This window comes from Arvicola amphibius, chromosome 2 (genome assembly GCF_903992535.2).
Source record: "Arvicola amphibius chromosome 2, mArvAmp1.2, whole genome shotgun sequence".
NCBI classification, from domain to species: domain Eukaryota; kingdom Metazoa; phylum Chordata; class Mammalia; order Rodentia; family Cricetidae; genus Arvicola; species Arvicola amphibius.
Window position 1 is genome coordinate 32159217 of NC_052048.2, and position 23680 is coordinate 32182896.

At 56.3% G+C, this 23680-nt stretch overlaps 1 protein-coding gene across 1 annotated transcript in view; it reads left to right on the forward strand.

The window, feature by feature from the left end:
* The first annotated feature begins 222 nt into the window (after nucleotides 1-222).
* Nucleotides 223-23680, forward strand: part of Plxnd1 (plexin D1) — a 39109-nt gene continuing 15651 nt past the window's right edge. The window contains exons 1-9 of the mRNA XM_038319580.2: nucleotides 223-1551; nucleotides 13585-13761; nucleotides 15794-15925; nucleotides 16118-16218; nucleotides 16310-16439; nucleotides 17397-17574; nucleotides 17672-17780; nucleotides 18113-18215; nucleotides 22045-22149. Coding sequence (XP_038175508.1) covers nucleotides 238-1551; nucleotides 13585-13761; nucleotides 15794-15925; nucleotides 16118-16218; nucleotides 16310-16439; nucleotides 17397-17574; nucleotides 17672-17780; nucleotides 18113-18215; nucleotides 22045-22149 — 2349 coding nt within the window. The 5' untranslated portion in view covers nucleotides 223-237. The remainder of the gene's footprint in view (nucleotides 1552-13584; nucleotides 13762-15793; nucleotides 15926-16117; nucleotides 16219-16309; nucleotides 16440-17396; nucleotides 17575-17671; nucleotides 17781-18112; nucleotides 18216-22044; nucleotides 22150-23680) is intronic.

The window sequence follows — 23680 nt, forward strand, 5'->3', positions numbered from 1 at the left end:
TGGGCCAGGCGGCTGGGCGGGGAGCTGGGCTGGGGGCGTGGCCTCCGCGGAGCCGCCCCCGGGCTGTGCGGCGCGCCAGAGTCGGGCCGGGGCGCCGGGGCAGGGGGCGGCAGGCGCGGGCAGGAAGCGCCTCGCGGCCGGGGCCCGCCCCCCGCCTCTCGCCTCCTCCGAGCTCCCGGCTCCCGGCCGCGCCGCGCCCCATGCACTCGCCGCGCCGCGCAGCCCGCGCTCGCCTGGATGGCTCGTCGCGCCGCGGGCGGCGCACCCCCTAGCGCCCGGGCTGCCGCGGCCATCCCCTGGCCTCCGCGCCCGCACTCGCGGGGCCCCGGTCTGCCGCCGCTGCCTCTGCTGCTGCTGCTCGGGGCGGCGCGGGCCGGCGCCCTGGAGATCCAGCGCCGCTTCCCTTCTCCCACGCCCACCAACAACTTTGCCCTGGACGGCGCGGCGGGCACCGTGTACCTGGCGGCTGTGAACCGCCTGTACCAGCTGTCGAGCGCCAACCTGAGCCTAGAGGCCGAGGCGACCGTGGGCCCCGTGCAGGACAGCCCGCTGTGTCACGCCCCGCAGCTCCCCCAGGCCTCGTGCGAGCACCCGCGTCGCCTCACCGACAACTACAACAAAATCCTGCAGCTGGACCCGGGCCAGGGTCTGGTGGTCGCGTGCGGCTCCATCTACCAGGGTTTGTGCCAGCTGCGGCGCCGGGGCAACATCTCAGCCCTGGCCGTGCGCTTCCCGCCTGTCGCGCCGCCCGCCGAACCGGTCACCGTGTTCCCCAGTATGTTGAACGTGGCTGCCAACCACCCCAATGCATCCACCGTGGGGCTGGTCCTGCCGCCAGTCACGGGCACGGGGGGCAGCCGTCTGCTTGTAGGCGCCACGTACACCGGCTACGGCAGCGCCTTCTTCCCGCGCAACCGTAGCCTGGAAGACCACCGCTTCGAGAACACGCCCGAGATCGCCATCCGATCCCTGGACGCGCGTGGAAACTTGGCCAAGCTCTTCACTTTCGACCTCAACCCGTCCGACGACAACATCTTGAAGATCAAGCAGGGCGCCAAGGAGCACTACAAGCTGGGCTTCGTGAGCGCCTTTTTGCACCCGGCGTCTCCGCGCGGCACGCAGCCCTACGCGTACCTGGCACTCAACAGCGAGGCGCGTGCGGGCGACAAGGACAGCCAGGCGCGCAGCCTTCTGGCGCGCATCTGCCTGACCCGCGGTGCGGGCGGCGACGCCAAGAAGCTTACTGAGTCCTACATCCAGGTGGGCTTGCAGTGCGCGGGTAGCGCGGGCCGCGGCGACCTCTACAGCCGCCTCGTGTCTGTCTTCCCGGCGCGCGACCTGCTCTTTGCCGTCTTCGAGCGGCCCCAGGGCGCCCCAGGTGCCCGCAACGCCCCGGCTGCGCTCTGCGCCTTCCGCTTCGCTGACGTGCAGGCCGCCATCCGTGCAGCGCGCACTGCCTGCTTCGTGGAGCCGGCGCCCGACGTGGTGGCAGTACTGGACAGCGTGGTTCAGGGCACCGGGCCGTCCTGCGAGAACAGACGTAACATACAGGTACGCCGGGGTTCTGGGGAGCCTGTGTGGGGATCCGTTGTGTACGCAGGGATGTGGATGTCCGGGAGGATTGGTTGCTGGCAGCCGTGCTGGTCCTAGAGCAAGCTGGGTCACAGATGCGCACACCTAAGCCGGGGCGAGGTCTGCGTTGTCAAGGTACCCAGGTGTTCCCGGAAGACAGAACACCTGTAGCTCAGGTCTGCAGGTGGGGGCCACAGGTGCATGCTGAGCTGAGAGAGGGACTGACACCAAGAGTGTGCTTGGGAGACTGTGGGTGCCCTTAGACTGTGGGTACCACTGCACCCTGGCACAAGTGTGAATGGGTGTGGGCAGAGCCCTGAAGATGAGGGGAGGGTGGGGAATGGAAGGGCTAAGCTTGTGACAGGGGCACCCACTGGAGGCCCCAAGAGCCTGGACATGCAGAGATATAGACTCCCAGTGGGAACATGTCAGGTGAAGTGACTGCTTCCCTGGAGAGGTCACCTGGTTGGCAAACAGGTGCGTGCTCAAGGCTCACTTTCACTCAGCAAATAGCAACTAAGCACCTAGTAGGTGGCATGGCAGATCTGGGGTGACCCTCAATGTTAGGAACTATTAACTTAGTGTGTCAAGTGTCCTGTCTTCAACAAATGTCTGTTTTTAATTCCGTTGTACATACAGAGGAAGAAGCAGGTGCAAGGGTTTGAAGGGTTCACTCAGAGTCACACAGCTGGGAGCTAGCAGAGCAGGCCTTGAACTCAAGCTGTCTGCTCACCCCCCACCCCGGCCTGTGCCCATGGTGCTGGGGTATGCTGCCTAACAGACGAATGGGGGCATCCAGGGAGCCTAGCTGCACAAATGGGGGCATCGAAGATGGAAAGAGCCTTTGGTGGGAACAGAGAAACTACAGGACTAAGGATGAAGTGGGGCCTGGGGGTGGGCAGCGGCAAGAGGGCCAAGTTAGGGGTCGCCAGGTCGGGTGGCCTTGAGTGCAGCCAGTCAGTCCACTTAAAGGATTTCTCAGCAGAACTCACTTTCTATTGACTTCAGAAGGTAGGATTGTGGGTCCTCATTTTCCACCCCAAAATGACACTGACTTTGCAGAGAGTCAGGAAGCAGAGCCTTCTGTATTCACTGAGGCTTGTGTCCCTCTCTCTCTCTCTGGCCCTCAGTGGTAGCCAGTCTCTCTCCCGTGGGCGTGCCCAACACTGGGGCTTTGAGCAAGCCTAGATTCCTTCCCTTGGCAAAGACTCCCACAACCGCCTACCACCCTGCCAGTTGTCTCCTCACAGGGAAGGTCAGAGAGGGGGGGAGGCAAATGGACTGTCTGAAGCTTACAGCCCTGACACCCGGCAGGGTCAGGCCCCTGGGCAGGGCTGGGGTGAGAGCAATCACCATTCTTTACAGAGCCACAGCCTTTCCGTGGCTGTGACTGGCTAGGAATGGGGAAGCTCTGTGGGCAGGGGAGGCAGCCTTCTGTGGGCCCCTAGCTGATGAAGGGTTCTGTGGGATTCCTCAGGCTGCCTCTCCCCTCCCCCTCCAGTAAGATCTGCCCTGATTCCCACGGTCCCTGGTGCCCCCTGGGCCGGCACAGTGACTCACCAGGCTGAAGGCAGTTGGATTGTCCTCCTCCCTATGGGGGCAGGGCTTTTACAGGGAAGTTAGCCCCAGGGCACTGTAGTTTAGGCCTGCTCTTCACCTCGAGGCCACATAGTAACCCTGCTGGGGCCCTTCTAAGTTTGTCTGTTGCGTTCTCCCTACCCCGTGCCCAGCTGTGGACTCAGGCTAGGGTCCCTGGCAGGACCCCCAGATAGTCCCTACCCCCACCCTGTGTCTGGACCTGCGGTGGTGCTGTTGTCCTTGTCAAGCCATTGCCAGCTCCCCTGCTTAAAGTCCATCTGTCACCGCCTGGCTGTGACCTTGTTCGGGCAACAGTCTTGCTAAGCCTCAGTTTCCTTCTCTCTAGCATTAAGGTAATGCACACAGAAGCCCTACTGGAGCTTTAGGACCACGCACACAGTCTTCCTACGGGGCCTTAGGACCACACAGTCTTCCTACGGGGCCTTAGGACCATGCACACAGTCTTCCTACCGGATGCTTAGGACCACGCACACAGTCTTCCTACCGGGTGCTTAGGACCACGCACACAGTCTTCCTACAGGGCCTTAGGACCACGCACGCAGTCTTCCTACAGGGCCTTAGGACCACGCACGCAGTCTGCCGTCTCCTCACAGAGGCATTAGAAGAAAATGAGCAAGTTAACCACAAAGTCAAGTGCTTGGTGCCTGGTGCACAGCAGTCTTTGCTGGGCTGTGCCGTTCTCACCCCTGGGATGCAGTTAGCTCTTGGCTGGGCTCTAGGCTCTTCTGGAAAACAGTGTCCTCATCAGGCCTGCTCTGGAACTGTAAGACCCCACTATCTGCACCTGCAGCCCCAGTTGGGTCCCCTGAACATTTACCAAACCCCCAGTGTTTTGAGACCTCTGATTTCTGGGGACCCTCATGTCATTGTCCTGGTTTCTGGCCTCCTGGACGATACGGGAACTGAGGATGGGCTGGGTCTCATGTAGCCGAGGCTAGGCTTAGGCTCACTGTGTAGCTCAGTTTTAGGTTGAGTGATGGGTTTACAGGCGTGTGCCACCACACTCAGTGGACGTGCCCTTGAGTGTCAAACCTAGGGTCTAGGGGCATGCTAGGTAAGGACTATAGCAGTTGAGCTACATCCTGGTCCCAAATGGGGTCCTCTGAAGCAGCCTAGGGTCGCTGTGGGGATTTGATGAGATACACACACTGCTTGCCCATTGCCATGCACAGGAGTTGGCAGTGGTGTGATCCAGAAAGCCCACGATGGCCAGCAAGGAGGGACCCAGGAGGAACAGCGGTCAGGATATGCTGGGTGAGATGTTCTCTGAACCCCTACCCTGTGCTGGGCTGTGCCTGCATTCTCTTTGCTGCAGCCACAGGACTGATAGGACTGTTGTCTTGGGTGTGGGCAGCTGGGACCCTCAAAGTCTGTCCTGTCCAGTGCCAGCTGGAAGACTAGACGGTAGGTAGGCTTCTCGTCCTCACACCGCAGTGTGTTTGAGGGGAGAGCATGTTGGGCAGTTGTATGCTATTGGTGGTGATACTGAGGCAGGGAATGGCAAGGTGGGGCAGGCTGGATGTCACTCCTTTCTCTGAATCTTTTGCTTCTAAATGACCATGACATGTGTGTCCTTAAGTTGCAGGACAGCACAGCAAATGCCAGGCCTGCTTTTTCATGGTGTCTTTTTATAGTAATGGCAGAAAAAAAATTCCCTGGGCGTTTTTAAAGCAGGCGTGTGGTGGGTGGCACACGGCTCAGGAAGGTATTTTCTACACCAATTTCAGGGCTGAGATGGCAGGTGGCGGCGGAGGGAGAGAGCTTCCAAGACAGGCTTTAGGTTTGGGAGGGGTTTGAAGTCGGCACCTTGTGTTAAGGAGGCAAGCAGAGACCCCTATGGGATTTAGGGGAAGACCTGGCCAGGACGACCTCCCTGGAAAGACAGGGAGGCTTGGGCCACAGCTCTCCCATCCTGAGAGTGTCTGCCCCCCCCCCCCGGAGGGGGACAAAGCTGACAGGGTTTCTGTTCTGCAGCCCAGGGCCAGTCAGTCACCCTCCCTGTGCTCCACGGTTTCTCCTTTTTGAGGAAAGTCTGTGTCTCTTGTCAAAGATGTGGGTCAAAATCTCTCATATGCGGCACCCAGGAAACGGCAGGTGCAGGTGCTGCGGGAAGAAAGTAGTCTGAGCACAGCATGCTGGTGTGTGGAGCAGACAGCAGGTGCTCAGAGGAGGGCGGGCTGGGCCCTTGCAGCTGATGAGCTCACACCAGGCTCTGAGGGAGCCGGCCTGAGGCTGAGAAGTATGGTGAGCATGTAAGCAGGCCCTGTCCCAGTGGAGCAGGCTGACTGAAAGCAAGCCAGGTCAGTGCCTGCTGCGCATCAACTGAGGGAGCTGCCAGCCTTGCTTGTTTGTTTGGGGGCGGTGTTTGGGTGTGCTTGTCACTGCCTAGTTCTCACTGGCAACAGTCCTCAGACAGTGAGGTTTACAGAGGGGGAAACTGGGACCCGGAGAGGGCTAGGGACTTGCCCAGGGTCTTGCAGTACTCTACGGTTCCAGATCCCCAGACTGCTGGCTGGCTTCGCACTCCCTATGACCAGCCTTTGCTGAGGAATGACAGGTCAGCTGAGAGCTCTGAGCTCAGGGTGCCTGAGTTCCCCCTTAGCTGGAATGAGGACATTTGGGCAAGTCCCTGGGGGAAGCTGGGCACCACAGTTCCTGGGAAATACATAGGTGGGGTGAAGCCATGGAGCATGTGCAGAGGGCTGAATGCTGGAGCCTCTTGAGCGAGCACAGAGGGGCCTGGAAGCATCTGGCCACACTCGACTCTGACAATGCAGTGTCTTACCCAGGTGTGGTGTTGTATAACTGCCTACCCAGGTGTGGTGTTGTATAACTGCCTCCCAGCGCTTGGGAGGCTGAAACAGGAGGATTGTGAGTTAGAGCCCAGCCTGAACTGCATAGTCAGAACTAAAAACAAAACCAAAACAAAAAGTGAAGCAAAGTCTCTTCTTATGAGGGCCCTAGCCCCTGGGAGTATGTAAATGTTTGTTTGCACAAAAGAATGCAGATCAGACAGATTCCTTTTGTTCTTGCCAGTGGGGTCCTGACTCACTTGTGTTGGGGGACAGACTGGAGGTGTGGATGGATGCCATGGCCCAGGACACAGCCACAGCAGAGGCCTTCTCTACTTAGCTGGCTAGGTAGTCTTGCTCCTGTAGTTTAGGGAACTAGTGTGTGGTTCAAGTTCTGGTGGCTTCTGTGGGGTTTGAGCTGGACCACAAATTGACAGTTCTTCATTCAGACACCAAAAATGCAAATGTCCCTTTGTAATTCGTGAAGTTTCTTGAGAGTTTGTTCTGGGCCAGGCATTTGCAAAGCACCTTGCCACTCACCCCCCCCCCCCCCCCCCCGCAAATCCAATAAAATGGCTTTATCTACACCTGTAGTGATACATGAGCTTGTAAAAGCCAGAGGTCAATGTCCTGTGTCTTCCTCTGTCCCTCTTCACCTTAGTTTTAAGACAAGGTCTCACGTTGGAGCTTCTTTGGCTGGACTAGCTGGCTAGTGAACTCCAAGGAATGCTCCTGCCTCCACCTCCCAGTGCTGGGATTGTCATGGAAGCAGCCAGCTTTGCACGTGGATGCTGGGGATCTGGACTGAGAGCTTTGTGCTTCTGCGCTGAGCACTTTAAAAATGAGCACATTTTAAAGGTGGGGAACTGGAGCCTAAGAATGACCTAAAGTGGCGGTGAGTGCTCCCAGGAGGCCTGCAGAATTGCCCCAGGCTAGAGTCAGAACCCTTCAGCAGCCCCCCCCACAGGTGTGGGACTCCTGCCCCTTTATTGGCCTGTCATCAAGATGCTTGTTACATCCTATGTCTAACCCTGAAGAGAGAAGGTAGACCCCACCCCAGTATCCCAGAGTCCCAGAACACTCAGGACCATGCTGCTCTGCCGAGCCTCATCCGAGAATAGGAAGCTTTCTGGAGGTGGTGTCTCTGGACAGCACTTGGAGGATGGCTCGGCAGGGAAGGACGGAATCATGGCAGAGATAAGGCGGTAGTGTGGTGGACACCTTAGACTGAGAACACCCAGTCTTGTCTGAGGACCAAGGTCTTAGACAGCATCCTGCTGGCCCTGGGTAGCCTGTGTGGCTTTAGGGGGTGAGGACACATGGCCCATTTGGTTTTGGAAAAGTCCTGGCTGCCACCAGGTGCTGGCCAAATTCCCCTGTGGTGGCTGCACAAGGTGATTCCTGAAGGCCTTTCCAGCGCTGACAATGGTGTGAGCATCGCCATGGAAACCAGCTGCCCCTGAGTGGGGACATCCCCAGGAGCATCTCTCAGCGCCAGAACAGGATCCTGGCTACCCCAGAGCACAGCTTCCTCTTATCAAACCCATGTTGGGTCACCCAGGTGGGCATCCGGTGGTCCAGCTGAAGTGGCTTCCTCTGGTGCTGACCCATGATGCCCTCAGGCTCCCAGACAGCCAGGCCCTTGCCCTCCAAATGTGCTGTCTTCAGCCCAAACCCCCATAAATCACATACTATGGAGGACGGAAGCCTGCGGCTCTGGTCCAAGGCCTGCACAGCCCCAGAGGGCCGATCACCACAGCACTTCAGGTCCAATCAGTAAATAACGGAGCTGCTGCACTCAGCCTTGAGCGGAGGCCTGGTGCTGGCCAGCTGCCTGGATGGGCCATCTCAGCCTCTGTTTGCCCGCTATGTTGTGATGATGCAGTGGGCCTCAGTTTCTCCAGCTGGCAGCCATTGGGAGCTCTGTACCGGAGACCACAGACTGCAGACACAGACCTGCCTGAGTCTAGGAGCCCCTGGGGACAGGAGACTACAGGAGGCCGGAGAGGAGGGAGGTTGTGCTGCAGAGGAGGTGTGAGACTCCATCTGGTCCCCAGCCCACTAGGGACCAGCAGAGGCCAGCCTAGGAGACACAACTGGTCCCCTGCAGTGAAGAAGCAGCAGAGAGCCATCTAGCTAGAGGAGGCCTGCCTACTGGAGCTAGCTGGGGGCAGGGCCTCAGGCTGAGGAGAAACACAGAGCTGCTTAGCCCACACCACACTGCTCCTTGGGGACCAGTAGTAGCGGAGGGGTGCTGGGGACAGGGCCAGGCCGGGGAATGAGAAACAGTCTGAGAAGGGGAGCTGGGTGTCTGGCCAGCTGTGGCCAACTAGCCAAACAACCTCCATCTGAGTCAGCCCCTCAGGTTCCAGGCAGCAGCAGATCAGACCACTAAGCCTCTACTGTGGAGGATGCTAACCCAAGAACCAGCGGTCGGTTGGCAGGGCTTACCCATCCTTGGGCACCCTGCCACTGCAGATGTCCCAGAGCCCCCTCTGGTGCTCAGGTTTCCAGGTGCCTCCGGCAGTCCTGTGTGGCAGGTGCTGTGACTGTCCCAGTCTCACAGATGAGGAAGCCAGCAAATAGCTAGGCTGTGTGTCTCGTGGTATCTCCTGCCCGCCTCTGTGCTGGCATCTCTAGCAGCTCCCGGATGTATATTGGTGGTCCTGGGAGGTGCATGGGCTTCTCAGCAAGAGCAGTTTCCTCCGAGAGAACCTTCCAGAACTGAGTCTGCCATCCCCTCCCCATCCCCCAGCCAGAGCTGGTACAATGGTAGGCTTCAGGAAACTTTTTGTGCTGCAGTTTGCCCTCAGGTGAGGCATTGCCCATGTGGAGACACCATGTTCCAAAGGGCAGCTCCTGCCGAAGTTGGGAGCTGGGAATTTAGGGCTGGATTTCTTGGAGGTAACATTCTGTTTCTATGCAAGCTCCAGAATATTCCTTTTATTCCTGAGACAAATAGTAAGGTCAAGAGCGGGGCTCCCCAACTGGCTGGCTCTGTAGGAAGCTCCTGTCTGCTTTGGTCGCCCTTGTTCTTGGGCCCCCTGCCCCAACCTGCCTTGATTCCTGTCCTGTCCTCCTGGTCTGGTGGAGGTCAAGGCTTGAGACTAGGAAGTGTGGCCTCACCTCCCAGGTGGAGAGCTGAGGGAAGAGCTGCCTAGGACAGGAATCACATACCCACCACAGGTCAGGGTTACTTTGAGCCGGCCCTTGAAGGCTTGTGTTTATTCTGACTGCACTGAAGACCCACTGGAGGCTGTTGAGCTGCAAAGGGGTCATGGCCTACTTTGCAGTTGTGCGTGCGTACATGCATGTGTGCGTGTGGTTGTTTTTTCAAAACAGGGTTTCTTTGTGTAGCCCTGGCTGTCTTGGAACTTACTCTGTAGACCAGACTGGCCTCTAACTCAGAGATCCGGCTGTCTCTGATTCCCGAGTGCTGGGATTGAAGGCACACGCCACCACTACCCACTATTTTTCAACTTAATGGCAAAGTTCTTAGAAAGGCAGGAAGGGCAGCCTGTGGTCCTTCCTCAGCCCTCTTTCCTGGCATCCCACACTACCTTGTTCCATTTGTCAGAGAGGCCAAAGTATTGGGGTGCCACCCTCAGCTTGCTGTGAAAACTCCTTGTGGAATGGGGTGTGGTTCCCACAGAGCCTCACATTGGTTGTCATGGAGATGGGGGTGAGTGGGGAGTTCTGGGTAGTCTGGTAGCTGTTGTCACCCCACCTTCAGCTGTGTGACACTTCAGAGCAATTGTGAGCCTTCCATTCTGGGCCTCAGACAGGAAGGTGTCCCCAGGCCAGAGCCATCTGCACCGTAGGCACCTGGGATAGAACCATGGTGACCACGGTTGTCATGCCTTATCCTCCTGAGTGCCTACTGCGGAGGTATTGAGGTCCGACAGGGTCTGTGGGCAGGATATGGCAGGCATACTGCAAGCCCCCTGCAGCTGGCTTCCTGGGAGAGAAGAGCTGTATTCAGCTGCAATTACTGAGAGAGTGAAATCAATAGGGCAGCCCTTTAATGGAGAGTGGGCAGCGCTGAGCTGGTCCCAGGAGGCAGTCAGCTCTATAGGGAGGGGCCGTGTGCTCCGAAGGAAGAGCGGCAATCAGTGGCCATTACCTAGCCCATTTCAGAGGGGGACAAACTGAGGCTCTTACAGGAAACAGAGCTAGCTGCTGGGCTTTGTCTTGGCCCCAACACCTGCCTGCTCTGTGCTACACACAGTGATCCTACCACGAACCATATTCTTTCCTTGCCTCTCCAGCATCCCACGGCTGCATTGCCTCCCCTCACTCTGCTTGGAGCTGAATATAGTCATTTACGCCTTAGTCGAAATTAATTTCCCTTCTTTAGTGAGTATTCACCCAGGAGTAGTACACCAGAGGAACCCATTAAGAGTTTGATACCTGAATATTAGAAGTGCTGGCCAGTAGAGTATTGTCACAGAGAAGTGGGTGTGTGCGTGTGCATGTGTGTCTGCACACACCTTTGTGACGGGTGCACACATACATCTGGAGGCCAGAGGACAACCTTGGGTGTTGTCCTCACAGGTTCTTGAAGTAGGCTAGGCTTGCTGGTCATTTCTCTGCCTCCCGAGTTCTGGGAGTACAAGCCTTTGCCACCAAACTTTTGTTGTGTTTGTTGTTTCCCGAGACAGGGTTTCTCTGTGTAACAGCTCTGACTGTCTGTAGATCAGGCTGGCCTGAACTCACAGAGCTCCACCTGCCTCCGCCTACCAGATTAATCCTCTGGGATTAAAGGCATGCACCACCACTGCCTGGCCAAACTCCTAGGGATTGAACTCGGGACCTCATGTTTGCTGAGCAAGTTGTCCAGCCAAGCCAGCAGAGCCATCTTCCGCTATCCCTGAACTTAGCTTTTTGGAGTCTCAACTCGAAGATTGACTAAAACCTTGCAGCCTGGATTGCCTGGAGGGGAAACATGGCTGGCGCTTGGGGCCTGAGGTGCCAAGGGTTGTCTCGGCCGACACTGGCTTGCCGAGGGCAGGCCTGTAGAGCTGTGTGGGACACTAGTGGGAGGGGAATGTGGGGCGTGTTTCAAGAACTGCAGAGAAACCATGCAGTTGGCCTAAAGTGCGGGTAGTGGGCAGAATGGTGGCCAGGGTCCTGAGCAGTTGGCAGGACACCCTGGGGACAATAGGGAGCCACAAGGTGTGACAGTGTCACAGGGGTGGTGGTGTGCTGTGCCACATAGATCTAGGCATAGGTTGGGGTTATGTGGCCTACCTCAGTGAGTAGGGTGCTAGGGGAGAAATTCCAGTCTGAGGCCCAGGGCCCACACCTCAGTCACCAAGTTCAACAAGGTCATGCTCAGGACCTCTGTTGGTCTCCCAGCCCTGCTGCTGCATGAACCCCTGGCCCAGACAGGCAGCTTCCCTCCCAGATCATTCCAGCCCCTGATGCTCACTTCTCCTTTAAAAAAAAAAAAAAGAGAGAGAGAGAGAGAGAGAGAGAGAAGAAAAAAAGCTTTTTTTTTTTTTTTAAAGATTTTAGTTTTAGGATAAGAGAAAAAAAAAGGTTGGGGAAAGGCTTTTTGAAAATTCCTTCGGCACAGAATTAATGGCTTGTGAACGTCAGGGCGGGCTGCGGGAGTCAGTTCCCAGTCTTTCCGCTGCCTCCCTTCTCACCATGGCCCACAAATCACCCCCAGCCCAGAGTCTGCTCTGCCTTTCCCAGGACCCCCCCCCCCACCCTGGCTGGACAGCCTAGCAGGGCTCAGCAAAGAACCCCAGAGCCGCTCCTGGGGTCTCCCAGAGCTCACATCCCACAGAAAGGGTTTACAATTTTAATTTAGAAAACAACTCATTTAATGACGCAAGTTAAGTAATGTGTATTCACTGGAGAATGTTACATAAGTTGTGGGAGACATGGTCTCAGTGGGATGGGGCGGCCATAGCATTGTGGTGCAGGACAGCTGGGGAGGAGCCCAGCCTGGAGAACCGTTCAGCATCCATGTCCAAGGTCATCTCAGCTCAGATACGTCCAGTACAAAGGCAAGTGGGTCGGGCCCCGAAGCAGAGGTCAGAAGGAGTTAGAGTGCAGAGTGCTTTTGTTTGTTTGCACGGTTTCTCTTGCTCTTGGTCAGCTGAGGTCCTAGAATATTAAATGGAAAAATCCAGAAATAATTCATAATCTTGAAGTCGCTTGCCATTCCAAGCGCCATGATGAAGTCTTGTGCCGTCCATCCCAGCCCCGCATCTAGATCTGAGCCACGTCCAGTGTTTCTACCCTGCCTAAGCCACCTATTCGGTAGCTGCTCAGTAGTCGAGGTTACTGCTCTCCTGTCCCCAGATGCCAGAACTTTGTTCCCATGACCCTTATTTTTCTTAAAGTGCAAATACATGATGGTGGCAATTTGATGCATCACAGAAAAGCCATGAGATGCTACTCTAGGAGAAAAGGTAGAAATTCCTGACTGAAAGCTGCCGAGGTCTGCGGTGAGAGTGTGAGCCGGGGCCCACGCTGGCTGCACCCCATTGCTGTATTCTGCTATTGTTCCATTATCGCTGCTCTTCCTGAGACGACTGGCAAATTCTTGCAGGGAGACACATATGGGACTGAATTGTGAGTGTTGGGCTTGGTCCTTGTGTTTTCTGACGTTCCCAGAGGACTTGGGACGTACTCCTGTGGGAAGAAGAAAACAGCCCTGAGGCCGGACAGGCTGGGGAGGTGGCTGGAATGGAGACCTGAGGGCTGGGAAGGCCGGGGTCAGAGAAGCCCATTGGGGGTTGGGCAGTCCGTTTCTGTGTGCTGGGCAAATGGTCCGCCACTGACCTCCATCGCCTCGGACTCTACCCATGTGGGAGCGTGTGTCTGGAGGTCAGAGAACAACTTTCGAGAGTCTGTTCTCACCATCCACTTTGAGGCAGTGACTCTCTTGTTGCTAATGGGAAGTTTGGAGGAGTCTCCTGTCTCTGCTTTCCATCTGTCCACGAAAGTTCTGGGATTACAGATGTGCACCTCTGCATTTGGCTCTTTACACAGCTTCCACAGACAAACTCAGCCTGTGTGGCAAGCCCTTGTACCTGCTGAACCATCTCACACACCCAACAGGCACCCCCCACAGTCCCAAGAAACTAGGGGTGTCAGTAGGTAAGCTGAGGCAAGGATGACTTTCAGTGACTGAATTTGGGCTCTTCTGGCCTGTGCAATGACCAGCCAGGAGGAATGATGTGGCCAGGTTTATGGCTGTCACCCAGTTCCAGTCTCCTTTTATTTATGTCTTTTATTCTGAATTGGGATTTCACTGTATTGCTCATGCTGGTCTGAAATTCCCAGGGTCAGGTGACCCTCCTGCCTCAGCTTCCCCGGTGTCTGAAATGGCAAGGTGTATCCCAAACTGGCCAGCCTTCCTGCCTTCCCTCCCGGAACCCAGTCCAGTTCCCACACACCTTAAATACCAGTCATCTCTGAGGGGTAGCTCTGTCACCTAAGGTCAAGGTTAGACCTGGGTAGGGTCTGGGGATTTGTTAAGCTTGGCCTCAGCTTGGAGGCGGGGCCTTCAAGCAGGGGCTGAGAGCTGAGATCCGGCTGTGTGAGTAAGCAGGGAGCCAGAGAAGGTTCCAGAGCTGAGGTCTAACCTGCCTTGTCTCCACAGCTACAGTTGGAGCAGCTGGATTGTGGTGCGGCCCACCTGCAGCACCCCCTGTCCATCCTGCAGCCGCTGAGTGCATCGCCCGTGTTCCGTGCTCCGGGACTCACAGCTGTGGCTGTGGCCAGTGCCAATAACTATACCGCTGTCTTCCTGGGCACTGCCACAGGGAGGCTGCTGAAGGTAAGCTTATACAATGGGAACTTCCCAGAGATGGGCCACAGAAGGTCCAGTGTTACTGCCCCGTTCAGGTTTTCCCTCCATGGCTCCACAGTGGCCTCTCGTGGAGGGGAGGACCTGGCCTAAGAGCTGTCAGCATCTCTCCTGGCTTGGGGTCTGCTGCCCAGTAGTGGCTTCTTGATCTTTGCAGTGCTCTCGCTGGGCCTCAGTTTCCCTACTGGCTGCAGTGGTGGTGGTACTTTAATGGGGGGGTGGGCACAGTCCTGCTGGCCACCACTTCAGGGGTCAAGTTTCTGGATTAACCATGCTGGTGACCACCCTGCAAGTTCCAGAGCTAAGGGAGGTCAAGGAGTTTCTTTTCTTACCCCAGGGCAGGGTGGACAGGGGAGACAACCCCCTCTTCCTCTCTCTAGGGAAGAGTCAGCCTCTGAGCCAAGCTCAGTCTAATTGACTCAGAGCCCATAATCTGATTCCCTTTGGCAGCTGCCTGGGTGGGATGGGGGTGGGGCTTGAGCCCTACAATCCTGGCATGGAACCACCCGTTGTGGACCCAGGGCCCCAATACATGTTACTCAGCTTCAATCCTCTGCTGGGTGAAGAAGGTAGCTGTCAGGGCTCAGTGTTGTGGCCAGAGGCGTGGCTTCTGCTTTTGACTTCTGTTCCTTGCTGCGTGGCCTGAGGGCAGAACATGTCTCCTCTGGATTCAGACTCTATCCATCCAGGAGAAATGAGGCAAATCAGGGCTGTGGTCAGAGCCCTCTCCACCTTCTGCCCACAAAGCTGCCGTCATTAGACACCTGCTGTTTCCCAGTGCCTCAAAGTTTACATAGTAGGAACCATGCCTTCTCTCACACCAGGCCAAGGATGTAGCTGGGAGTCTGTTGCACAGAAGGGGGCCACTGAGATCCTTCAAGAGAGGTGACTGCCCCGCCGAGTGACCACGTAGATAAATATGGGCCATTCCTTTTCATTTCTAATTGATTCATCTGTGCCATGCTTGGGGTGGAGCCCAGGACCTCAGTGATGGAGCTGAATTTAGGCAGGTGCCTGCCCACCCCACAGCTCAACCTGGAAAGGTCACCACCAGTCTGCGCAGGGTGGTGTCTCTCCTGCCAACCCTTTCCTTGTTTGGAGCTTCTAACTAGGGCCTTGGGGCTCAGTGAACACCTAGGGAGGAGAAATGAATTGGTGTCTGTGTCTGAGTGTGTGGGGTGGTGTGTGTAGTGTGAGAACAGTAATCAAGCCCCTGCTAGCATCCCAAGAGGCCTCCCGGCAGCAGGGACATCTCAAAGGCCAAGCTTAAGCCTGGGGGGCGGGGCGGGTGTCTGGGGATGACTTGGTACACCCCAGAATGAAAAGGATGGCAGTACTCTTAGGAAGGAGTGTGGCAAAGACAAGACAGGCCTTGGGGGCGGGTGTATGTGTAAAAGAGAAGCAAAGGGGAAAAGAGCTGGGGGTGTGGCTGCATCAATTATCAAGGCATTGAATCCACAGCCAGTTTCTTCCTGCAGGGAACCTCTGCAGGTTTTAGAAACCCAGAGGAAGGTGAGTGAGAGGGAGGCCCCAGAGGTCCAGACCACCAGCCTTTAGATAAACAGCTTAGAGCCCTGAGCACTCAACATGCTGGGGACTAGAGGGGAGCACAGACAGGACTTTGCCAGTCCTCAGAGGGACGTGCAAAGAGGCCTGGGACCTCGCCCAGGACTCTGCAGCCCTGTAGAATAGATGGCCATCACCCATGACTCTTCTCCACTGGGTAAACCGAGGCAGGGCGCAGGAGAACAGCTCATGCGGATTGTACATGAGAGTGTTTTGGGAACTGCAGCCTACACATAGACCTAGGGGTATGCTAGAGTTGGGCAGCAGGGAGTTCCTGGTGGGGGCGCTGTGGAGTCTGTGTGGGAATAAGAATTGTGGGACTGGCTTTCCCTTTAACCATGGGCCGTCCGAGCAGGAGGGGAGAGAAGACCTGAGGTAACCTGACCTTGTGGGTGGCAGTCCTGGCATCAGCAGGTGGCGGCCTTTCCTCCCACAGATCAGCCTGAATGAGAGCATGCAGGTCGTAAGCAGGCGGGTGCTGACAGTGGCCTATGGGGAACCCGTGCACCATGTCATGCAGTTTGACCCCGTGGATCCTGGTTTCCTGTACCTGATGACGTCCCACCAGGTGAGGAGAGCTATAGCCAGCCAGCTGTGCACACGCTGACCTTCTTCCTGGGGCCGCCTCTGCTCACTCATGTCAGGGACGCCATGCTTCAAGGAGGCCATGTCTCTCCAACTAAGGCCTTCAACCTTAGCTGCCCCTACCCTCACAAGACAGGGGTGGCTACCTTGCTAACTGGATCCTCTCTGCCTGCAGATGGCCCGTGTGAAGGTTGCAGCGTGTGAGGTGCATTCCACCTGCGGGGACTGTGTGGGTGCAGCTGACGCCTACTGTGGCTGGTGCACTCTGGAGACGCGGTGAGGGTCCCCACCCTATGCAATGCTGACAGGTCAGGGAGGGCTAGGGGCAGTGGCCCTGACCTTGGACCTGACCCCGTGGTGCCTGCAGGTGCACACTGCAACAGGATTGCGCCAACTCCAGTCAGCCGCATTTCTGGACCAGTGCCAGTCAGGGCCCCAGCCGCTGCCCTGTCATGACCGTGCTGCCTTCTGAGATCGATGTGCGCCGGGACTACACGGTGAGTGGTGCCGCAGTAGCACAAAGCCTGGAGGATGTGGAAAGAGCAGTGGCAGCCAGGCTCGAGGAAGCTCAAGCGCACCGCAAGGGCCAGGCACCACCTCCATGGCTAGGCCCTGACATGGGCTCTTGGAGAACCTGGTCATAGCTAGAACAGTGTATCCTGGATGAGGGAGCGGTGCACAGGGCCACTGCTAGTGTTTAAATCGCAGTTCCTGAATATGCTGAGCGGGGATACCCAGACAGACAGTCAGGCCCCTCTGTCTCTTCCTAGGTGTGCTAGCCGCTGTCACCTATTCCTGATATGGCGGAGAAGGGGGTGGTGGCCAATAGTTTAGGCTTGTTACTAACTAGCTCTTAGAACTTAAAAGAACCCATATTTCTTATCTATACCACATGGCAGGCAGTACCTTTTACCCGCATGGCATGCTCTCTTCTGCTTCTCCACACACTTCCTTCTTCCCAGAGTTCTCTCAGTCTGGCTCTCCTGTCTTTACCCCTTCCTGCCTAGCTATTGGCCATTTAACTGTTAAACCAATAAGAGCAGCACATCTTCACAGTGTACAAAAGGATTGTTCCACAAGAGCCCTGAGGTGCGAGTGAGGTCCAGGTGTCTAAGGGTGGGAAGTGGGGTCATAGCAACCCTGCGCTGCAGAGACCTTCTGGTTTTGAGACCATAGGCCAGTCTGGCCTTGAACTTATGGCAATCCTCTTGTCTCAGATTCCCAAGTGCTATGATTATAGGCTGTATTGCAATACCTGGTTTACAGAGCCTTCCTTACCTCAGAGATGAGGAGCCTCTTGTGGGAAAACTGAAACCTCTGGGTCACTCCCCTTAGGGGCCTTGACTTCCCTGCAGGGAATCTCTTTTCTGTCGGATACTCAGGGTCAGAGGCCCTTGCCATAGGATCTGTAAGGGGCGTGGCCTGGGCCTCACCCGAAGGTGTCTCTCCCCCAGGGGATGATCTTGCAGATCTCAGGCAGCCTGCCTAGCCTCAGTGGTATGGAGATGACTTGTGACTATGGGAACAATGTCCGGACAGTAGCCCGGGTACCTGGCCCTGCCTATGACCATCAGATTGCCTACTGCAACCTCCTGCCCAGGGCCCAGTTTCCATCTTTTCCTGCTGGCCAGGGTGAGTGCCTGGCTGTGATGCCAGCCCAAGGGTAGGACCCTGACATCCCAGCTTTAGATGTGGATGAAGACCTTTTATATCCCTGGTCTCTTTCCAGACCACGTGACTGTTGAGATGTCTGTAAGGGTCAAAGGACACAACATCGTCTCAGCTAATTTCACCATCTATGACTGCAGCCGGATTGGACAAGTCTACCCCCATACAGCGTGAGTGGGCAGGGGGAGGAGGAACAGGCCCCGGCATGGGGAACAGCTGCAGACTCTGGTACACTCAACAGACAGGACCCCTACAACCTTCCCTTGCCTGTACCAGCTCTTACCAGCTCTTACCAGTGTCTTGCAAGCTGACACTAGACTGGTGGGGGAAGAGGGAACTGAAGAGTCCATCTGTGTCTTCCTTGCATCCCCTCTCATAGTGGGGAGCTCACTACCTTAAAAGATGACCCATCCGCCTCCTTCCCCTCCGACACTGGGATCAGACTTCTGGGGCCCAGCTGAGGGTGGGGAGCAGGAATCTGAAAGGTTCCCTTGTCTTCCAGCTGTACCAGCTGCCTGTCGACGCAGTGGCCTTGCTTCTGGTGCACCCAGCAGCACTCCTGTGTCTCTAATCAGTCTCGGTGTGAGAGCTCCCCGGACCACACAGTAAGCCTTGTCTCGGGTCTACCCCCACCCCTCGGCTTCAGTACCTGCTTCTCTTGTTTGTAAGGTTCCAACGTTGAGAGCTTCTCTTCGTCTAGCACTGCCTAGCATGGCGAGGGGGCTCATCATGGCATGTTAAACTGATTCCCTGTGGCTGGACAGGCTGGTTGGTGTTTCCCTCCCCTGCCTTTGCATCTCACTGGGTTACTCCTGGAAGGCCAGTTCTTAGAGACAACGCCTCAGGGTTACAGTGTGGCCTTCTGCAAAGCTTGAGTCAGGTGGTCACCCTGCCCTGCTCAGCGTGCTGGCCGTTTCCACCCACGCTGCTAAGGGTGGAACGTTGTTGTCCCATGTTTTCAGGCTTTTTGTCCCTGTGGCTTAGAAGGCTTGGGCCTTGAACCCAAATCCTTCTCCCCTTTCTTTGAAACCCAGAATTGGTGCCTCCGTTCCTATGGTGTTTCACCTTTGCCCTGGAAGGCTCCTCCCTCTTTTAGAGGTGACACATGAAATTCCCTAGACCTTGGCAGGTGAATGGCGGTGTCCTGAGCTCAGCCATGTCCCTCTTTGCATTATGTCGGGGCTGTGCACTCTCAGAGGCTCAATTGTCTCCGGTGATCTACCAGATCACGTCGCCAGACTGCTGGTCATGTGCCTCAGAGAGGTGGCCTAGCTTCAGGCACTGGGATTAGAGAATGCCATCAAGCCCTGTCTGCCACCACAGGGGGCCACAACAGGTGCTAAGAAGAATATGCCATGGCCTCAGTTTGACCCTCAGGACAGCCTTCAGCAGCATGCAGCAACCACATCTGGCTCACAGAGTGCCCACAGAACAGGGACTCTCGCTGATAGGCTCAGGAGTGACCTATAGCATTGGGTGTTGGGATTTAATCCAGGTCCTTCATCCCCATGACTCTGGGGTTGGAGCATCTGGGGTACGGCACTTCCTCACCCACAACCCCAGGCTGCATACACAGCAAGGACTTGGTGACCTGGAGGTCCGAGGACCTCCTTACAGTACAGCGACAATCCCTGAGTGCTTGTTCTAAACCTGAGTCTGTGCTAAGCACTGGGGGAAACCCAGTTAGATGTAGTTCTGTCCTTCCCATCGCAGGCCAAAAGCCTTAGCTCTCTCTTGAGTCTGATCCAGGCAAGCTACCACGACTTTGTTCCTTTCTCCCTCTGTAAAGTGAGACACCCCCCACCCCAAGGCCTGGAATTACTCCCAGAAGCAACAACCTTATAGTTGGCCCATAGATGATCATAGAAGCAGGTGGCTACTGTGCATGGGTGACCAGGAAAAACTTCTCTTAAGAGAATTTTCATGGGGTCTTGCCATCTGTATAGGCACTCACCTACTGGGAGATGCGTCTGACCCTGGCAGTCAGCCTGCTCTCCTCAGGTCTACAGCTCTCCCTTAGGACAGGAGCCGGGCCGACCCTGGAGGGGCTGTCGTAGAGTATTACTGTAATCTGGCAGGAGAAGAGGCAGCCTCACCAAGGCCTGTGCAAGGCTCTGAACCAGTGCTGGACTTGGCATTTAATTAAGTGCCAGTTAGCTGTGGAGGCGCCAGGCCTCCTGGGCAGACAGCGAGCAGAGGGTCTGCATGCCCCCCCCCGGGACCCCTGGATCCTGGAAGGGGGGTGCTGAAGGCTGTGCTTGCAGTCATATGTGTGGTCCCAGTAGCACCCTCAGGGAGACTGCTAAGGCTGGCTCCAGGGATGAGCAGAGGCAGCCAGGTGCCAGGTGTTCCAGCTGATATCGCCTCTCTGAGGGCAGTGCTCCCAGGGCGGTGTGACGTCAGGTTTTGGAAGTGGGATGGGAAGTGGTAGCTGGATGAGAGCCTGGTGTGTTCCAAACCACAGGGTGGCACAGTGCTGGAGCCCATGACCGGGTAGTTGGATGGGAATTGACAGCCATCAGCGACTGTGGGCTGGGCCACAGCCAGTGGCTTGGTCCATGGACCCATCACTGCTGGCTGGGATGGGATGCCAGGGCTTGTCTGCAGGAGTTCTGGGTACTCCTGCGGCTCCGTTCTCCAATGGCACATTTGGGATCCTGGCCACCTAGCTTTGTTCCCTGGCAGTTCCAGCCAGGCAAGGAGAGGCTCAGTGCCAACCTACGTGACCTAGAGTAGGTTCTGCACACACCTACATGATGGTAGTTCCTGAGCCCTCCCACTTGCCCCTGCTCTCCAGCTACAGCTTCCCAAGCTTGCAGGTTGGGGCAGCAAAGGGGAAAAGCCATCTGATGGCCAGGGTGGAAACAGGAAGGGGAGGCCCATGCCCTCTTTCAGAGGAAAACCCAGATGGCTTCTGGTCCTTGGACTTTATCAGCTAATGCTAGTGAACAGTCAGAAGGTTGGTTCATCTCAGGCACCACTGGACCCAGGAGTTGAACCGTGGCATCCGGGGCCTCCTGAACCTCTGGGGGATGCCACATTCAGGCTCTTCATTCTTGGTGCCACGTGTTCTCAGTAGCCAGAGATGATTGGGGACCCCTCCTGGCCCAGTCTAGGGAACTGGACAATGTCCTTTCCAGTTCCACTGGAGTTATGTTGAGACTGTCCAGTTACAGAACCCAGATCTGCCTCCTGGATGGTTCTCTTAGGCCAGGGGGGCTTAAGGGTCCAGGTCAGTCTCCTCATCATGAGTCTGTTGAGGGCTGGTCCAGGTCAGACCAGCCTCAAGAGGCAGATGGTGGGGCCGAGAGGCCACGGGCAGACCTGGAGGACTGCCAACAGGGGTGTGGGTCTTGGAGGGGGGGGGGTCAGGGTTCAGCCCAGGTCACACACCTTCCACATAAAGTGGCTCTGCACATCTTGGTGGTCTGGATTATAAGAAGTCAAAGGGAGAAGGTGACTCTTAAGGTGACCCCGTGTGTTCACTGGAAAGTCTCCAAAGCCCTGTCTGGGGTAAGCTGCTTTCCTCTGCTGCGGCTCAATTTCTTCATCTCTAAAATGGGTACAGGGTTCTCCGGCTTCCACATAGTATGTGAAATGTTCCATGGCTGCCCACCTGAATGTAATTTCAGCACCGAGGAGGCTGAAGCAGTCATGTGGCAAGCACACGGTGTGTGGAAGACGGGGTTGCTGGTGGATGTGGTGGCCCGCCTGTGACCTAGTCCTTGAGACCAGCCTGTCTGAATAACATAGTGAGACCCTGTGTCAAAAGAGAGATGGGGTCAGGGGAGAAGAGAAGGAGGAGGAGAGGAAAAGAACAGAGGAAAAACTGCCCCAGGAGAAGGGGGCCTTGTCCAGAGGATGATTTCAAGTGCACACACAGGCTGATAGTCAACCCTAATCCTTTCCCTGCCCAATGTGGCCAGGAGGTCCTTGGCTATAAGGTCTTTGTGGCCCAGGGTGCATTACCGCCCCGGGCCCTGTGACTTCTGGCCCCCGTAGGTCAGATGTTGAGATGTGAGTACGTAGGACTCTGAAGCCCCAGCACAGATATGGTCCCCCAACATCCTGTTCAGAGGGACGTGGAGAACGTGTAGCCACAGCCCTTGCCTTCTCTGCCCTAGTTTCTTCTGCATAGTGGGGTATGGTCCCTAAGAGCCATGAGGGCAGTGTCAGACCTGGCCCAGTGTTATGTGTCCTGGGAGGCTGAGTCCCAGAAACCCAGCCACCAAGAGCTCACCACCCCCGATACCCAGTCACTGGGTCTGAGGAACACATCCAGGAGGCAGATTCCACCTAGATGCCTCTGCTTCTGTTTTCTCGTCCGAAAGTAGGGGCTGCAGGCTCTGCTGTGGAGGCTGCTGGAAGAACTGTGTGTTGGGGGCGGGGGCTTTGTAACATCCTGTTTGACCCCCTTCTATGTTTGGTCTGCAGAATCCTCAGGACTGCCCCCAGATCCTGCCTTCTCCCCTGGCACCCGTGCCTACAGGTGGCTCCCAGGATATCCTAGTGCCTCTCACTAACGCCGCCTTCTTCCATGTAAGTAGAGGCTAAGCAAGGTCTGTCCCAGCATCCAGAACGGTGGCTCTGCTTTTCTCTCTGAGCCCTACTCCAGCTGTGTAAGACGTGGAACAGGAAGACCAGGCTGATGGGGGACAGCAGACAACCAGCAGCTGCCAAGGGAACCCTGGCCACACCCCAGTATTCCTGCCCTGGAGGCTCCCTGGCAGAGTGGCCCAGCCCCCTGCCTAGTACCACAGTCCACAGGGAGATGAGGTCCATGTGGGCTCTGCCTGTCCTGCCCAGGCTGAGCAAGACCCAGGGTGCTCTAAGCTCTGTGGAACATACTGACCCAGTTCAAGACCCCCATGTCTTACCTAAGGATGGGCAGAAGAGGCCATGCTCCTAGTTCCCAAGGTCCAGAGGGGACACCACTGAGGGAGGAAGTGGTGCTTGGGGAGGGGATGTGGCCATCACTACACCCCCCCCCCCGTAGGAATGTGGCAGAGGGGAGTTGATGAGTTTTGGAAGGATGCCAGCCTCCCTAGTTCCTGGGACATGCCATCTGTCACTGAAACGCGGGAGTTGAGGCCCGTGACAGTTGTCACACATGGGGGCCACGTGCCAGGCATCTGGGATGTGTCAGGGAACCCCTTATAGGGTAAGAGTTCTTGAGGGCCAGGGTGGAGCTGCCCTCCACCCAAAGGCCTACTGTGCCAGGGCCTGGTGGGTCACAGGAGCAGGGTGGGGAGACTCTAGCCCCAATTCGGCCCTGGCTGATTCTCTCCAGCTGTGTGGCTCTTGGCGCGTTTACTGCTTTTACCAGTCACAGGACTCCCCAGCTCCTTGCCTGACGATGCTTCTAGAGCAGCTGGAGGCCTGGACACTGGGCAGCACTGCTACAGACTACTCAGCCATGTCCTCGGGGAGGGGACCCATTTGCAATTCTGCACACTGGGAATAGACCAACATTTGGCCCTGTCAGCAGCTTCTTTCCTGTGTTAGCTTCCGGCTAGGACCCCAGGAAGAAGAGGTTGTCCTGCTTTTTTCTCAGGGTGTCAGATCTGCCAACAGTAGGAACATAAACAGGAAGTCCTGGCACATGGCTCTGGGGTCTTGGTCTGTTGTCAGTCAGCAAATGTTTATTGATATTGCTCTTGAGGGAGCAAGTTGAGACTGAGGAATTGGACCCTGCTTAATGTGTTAGCATTTATTGAGCACTTCCTGCACACCATCCATAGCAAAGCACACATTAGACACCTATATATGTAAGCCACTAAAACATAGGGTCTGTACTTTGCCCAGAAGACCTATTCACATAATATACAGTTAAGAAAACCAAGGCTTAGAGAAGCAGAGCAACCGCATGAGGCCACATAATGAATAAGTAAAGGCGGGATTTAAAGCTAGGCACATGGGAGGTTGGGCCTGAGCTTTCCACAACTTCTGCTGCTTGTAAGAGTGTGTAAAGGGCCTTATGGTCAGCTAGGTCCTTCTTGGGGGGTAAGGAGACATGTGGAAACAGAACACTTGCAGGACAGGGCAGGCTTTGGGAGCAGAACAGGTCCCT